Below are 3,799 nucleotides of genomic sequence, written 5' to 3' on the forward strand. Positions count from 1 at the left end.
TTTTTTGTGAGAAAATGTTGGTAATATATAATTAAAAGTATTAATAGTGTATGCAACATCAAGCCTACAAAGAAATATTATTCAAAAAATAAAAGTTGTTATAAATTTTTGACTATTATCAACCACTCACTCAGAATCACAGTTTTTTCTTTTCTTTTCTTTTCTTTTCTTTTCTTTTCTTTTCTTTTCTTTTCTTTTCTTTTCTTTTTTTTTTTTTTTTAGTAGACTTTTGTTTTGTCTTCTTTATTGCTAGTTTGCTAGAGCAGATGAAATGAAGAAGTCAGGTGTATAATGGATAATTAGCCAGGGGTTTGAAAACATCAGTTTAGGAATGTATTCTCAACAATAAAAAGTATTAAAAATGTATTGATTTTGAATGTGCATCTGATATGGATAGATAGTCACATGGTGACAGTGGGCATGTATACTTTCAACATATTTAATTTCACTATATTCAAAAATATACATTACTGTGGGTATCAATGCCAGAGATTAAGAATTGAACTCTTTCTAATAATGAAAAATGATTTTCAGGTACTTTGTACCATTTGTTTTGGGCGCAGTGGATATGTGCTATGGTAGATCTTCCAATGATGGCTGACCGTAGATGACATGGATAAAAATAACCAGACGTTTGTTTCTGAATTCCTTCTTTTGGGTCTTGCTGGATACCCAAAGACTGAGATCATTTACTTTGTTATTGTTCTGGTCATGTATCTAGTGATTCTAACTGGCAATGGTGTTCTGATCATAGCAAGCATCTTTGATTCCCGTCTTCACACACCCATGTACTTCTTCCTGGGCAACCTCTCTTTCCTGGATATCTGCTACACAACATCTTCTGTCCCTTCAACATTGGTGAGCCTAATTTCAAAGAAAAGAAACATTTCTTTCTCTGGTTGTGCAGTGCAGATGTTCTTTGGATTTGCAATGGGATCAACCGAATGTTTGCTACTTGGCATGATGGCTTTTGATCGCTACGTGGCCATCTGCAACCCTCTGAGATACTCCATCATCATGAGCAAAGAAGTGTATGTATTCATGGCATCTGCATCATGGTTCTCTGGCAGCATCAATTCAGTTGTGCAAACATCCCTTGCCATGCGGTTGCCTTTCTGTGGGAATAATGTTATTAATCATTTTACCTGTGAGGTCTTAGCTGTCCTCAAGCTAGCATGTGCTGATATATCTCTCAATATCATTACCATGGTCATATCAAATATGGCCTTCCTGGTTCTTCCACTACTAGTGATCTTTTTCTCCTACCTGTTCATCCTCCACACAATCTTGAGAATGAACTCAGCCACAGGGAGACGAAAGGCATTCTCCACGTGCTCTGCCCACCTGACTGTGGTGATCATATTTTATGGAACAATCTTCTCTATGTATGCAAAACCCAAATCTCAAGATCTGACTGGGCAAGACAAGTTCCAAACCTCAGATAAGATCATTTCTTTATTTTATGGAGTAGTTACCCCCATGCTGAATCCAATCATCTACAGCTTGAGGAATAAAGATGTTAAAGCTGCCGTAAAATACATACTGAAACAAAAGTACATTCCTTAGAGACGTCAGCAAACACAGGTTTTTGTGTTGCAATCATGAGGTTGACTTAGTTGCAAATCTGTGAGCACATTTTCATTAATTATTTATTCATTTTGGAAAAATCTAGGCTACTTGGTTGCCTCCCAGAAGTGGAAGGTAAGCCCTAGTGCTAAAGGCACCATGAAATTTGGAAACAGGTCCCAGAAACTCCTGAGATGGACCTTAAAGATCCCTCCTTGAGGTCTAGCTGTCATGGTACCAGAAAGCACAATGCAAGCTGTATAAGGAGGAATACAACTACCAGTCTTACTTAGCTATGATGCCTATGAACCATTTCAATGAACAGTGTGCACAGTGATCTTAAGGGCACAGTAATGGCATCTCTCCCTCCCTCTCTCTCTCTCTCTCTCTCTCTCTCTCTCTCTCTCTATATATATATATATATATATATATATACACACACACATGCATATATATGTAATGTATGTATATATATACATACACACATATATATATATATGTATATTTGTTGTTATGTCCACAGATAATTGGAATTTTCACTCCTCATAAAGGAAACTTTTCTTTTGTAACAGACAGAGACCACTACAGAAAATCGCCACTAATAAACATGCAGAATTGTGGAGCCCAGTCACAATGGATGTTATCTACCAAACAATTCCACACTTCTGTCTCACGGAACATTGCCAAAGATGTGGCTGAGTGATTGTAGCAGCCCGAGTATCAGGGATTTTGCTGTGAGATTGTGTCTCTTGTATCACGAGAAGCTACACTTGTAAAGTCTCACTAACATGAGTGCCCAAATATGGCTTGATCAAAGAGGACACAAACAAACATGCCAAAGTGCACAAGGAAGATTTCACAACGCAGCAACCCTCTACAAAGAACCACAAGCAATTCAGTAAATCTGGGCATGGGAAAGGTAGCCTTTCCCAGGGAAGAACACACCAGTTAGTTGTACAGTTCCAAATGGTAATCCCTAAAAACATGCATGCAGGTAGTATTATACGGACTGAACAGATTCTATTTAGCAATTTATGTATACAGATATACATATTTGCTAGTGATAAAGGAAAAGAAAATATATATGCATACAATAACAATTAGTTAAAAGGGTCATATATTGGAAAGGAAGAGTATATGAGAGGGTTTGGAGGGAGGAAAGGGAAGGGAGAAATGTTGTAAATAAATTATAATTTCAAAAATAAAATAAAAGAGAGAACCCTTGGTTAGGGAGAGAGATCTTCATTCTTTGCCTTCACTCGTCATGCTCAGCTACATTTACTGAGGATTAGTGTTTGCTTCAAATGGATCTTCAAACTTGTCTTGATCTCTCCAGCACCATGAATTCCAGTTATAGTCCTATCCTTGGTCTGAGTTAAGTGCATCTAGTGGGCTGTGTGGAAACACTGAGGAATGACTACATCCAAACTCAGGAAGCAAGAGAGACAAGTGTGCAAATGGTTCTATTCTCAAAACTCTAATCAATTTTTTTGGTTAGGTTATTCATTCTTTAAAATCCACAGTTAACTTGTTAGCGATAAGGAAAGGAAGTCAAGTTCCCAGTATCCTTTGAAGTTTTTCTAAGCTCGAAAACACAGTTTCCGAGGTCAGTGTCATGGTAAGTGAAGCCCAGGTGCCACAGTGAGGAATCACAAAGCCATTCATTATTAGAGCCAGATATATGCCTCTCCTATCCACTCCATTAATATTAATCACATCTTCTTCATGCACATCTACATGAAGAGCTCAGGGAAGAAGATATGTGAATGTTCCATGAGTAGTGGGAGGAATGTCTACGGAAAACCACCACTAATAAACATGCAGAATTGTGGAGCCCAGTCCCAATGGGAGCCCAGTTCCGTACTGTCTGTGTGAGAGAACACAAGTTCAATTCAATTGGAGGCCGAGGATCCTGAAAGAGAGCCCATTACTGTTTGGAGTATTTGGGAGGCAGGAAGAGCTGGCAACAGATTTGATGAGTGGAGGCCTGCTGCACCCTCCAGAAAGCAGACTGGCAGAGGAGGTAGTCTAGAAGAGTGAGAAAGGTGGGTGTACATAGCCAAAGCGAACAGAAATGCTTTCACGTGTCCCTGTTATGTTCTCACAGGTTCAGGAAGAAAGATTAACAATAGTTCGTGATTAGTGATATAAAGTCAGCCAATTATTTTCAAATGAGGTTGAAGCTCCAAAATAAATTTAGTATGATGTTTTCCTTTTCTGTAGACGACATAGA

General features: G+C 38.3%; 1 protein-coding gene across 1 annotated transcript; it reads left to right on the forward strand.

The window, feature by feature from the left end:
- Positions 1 to 609: 609 nt before the first annotated feature.
- On the forward strand, positions 610 to 1,566 carry LOC110293225 (olfactory receptor 13C3). Its single transcript, XM_021161086.2, has one exon. It carries the CDS (start codon positions 613 to 615, stop codon positions 1,564 to 1,566), a length of 954 nt encoding a protein of 317 aa, XP_021016745.1. The 5' UTR covers positions 610 to 612.
- Positions 1,567 to 3,799: the final 2,233 nt, after the last annotated feature.

This window comes from Mus caroli, unplaced genomic scaffold (assembly GCF_978045245.1).
Source record: "Mus caroli unplaced genomic scaffold, Mus_caroli_1 scaffold_6, whole genome shotgun sequence".
NCBI classification, from domain to species: domain Eukaryota; kingdom Metazoa; phylum Chordata; class Mammalia; order Rodentia; family Muridae; genus Mus; species Mus caroli.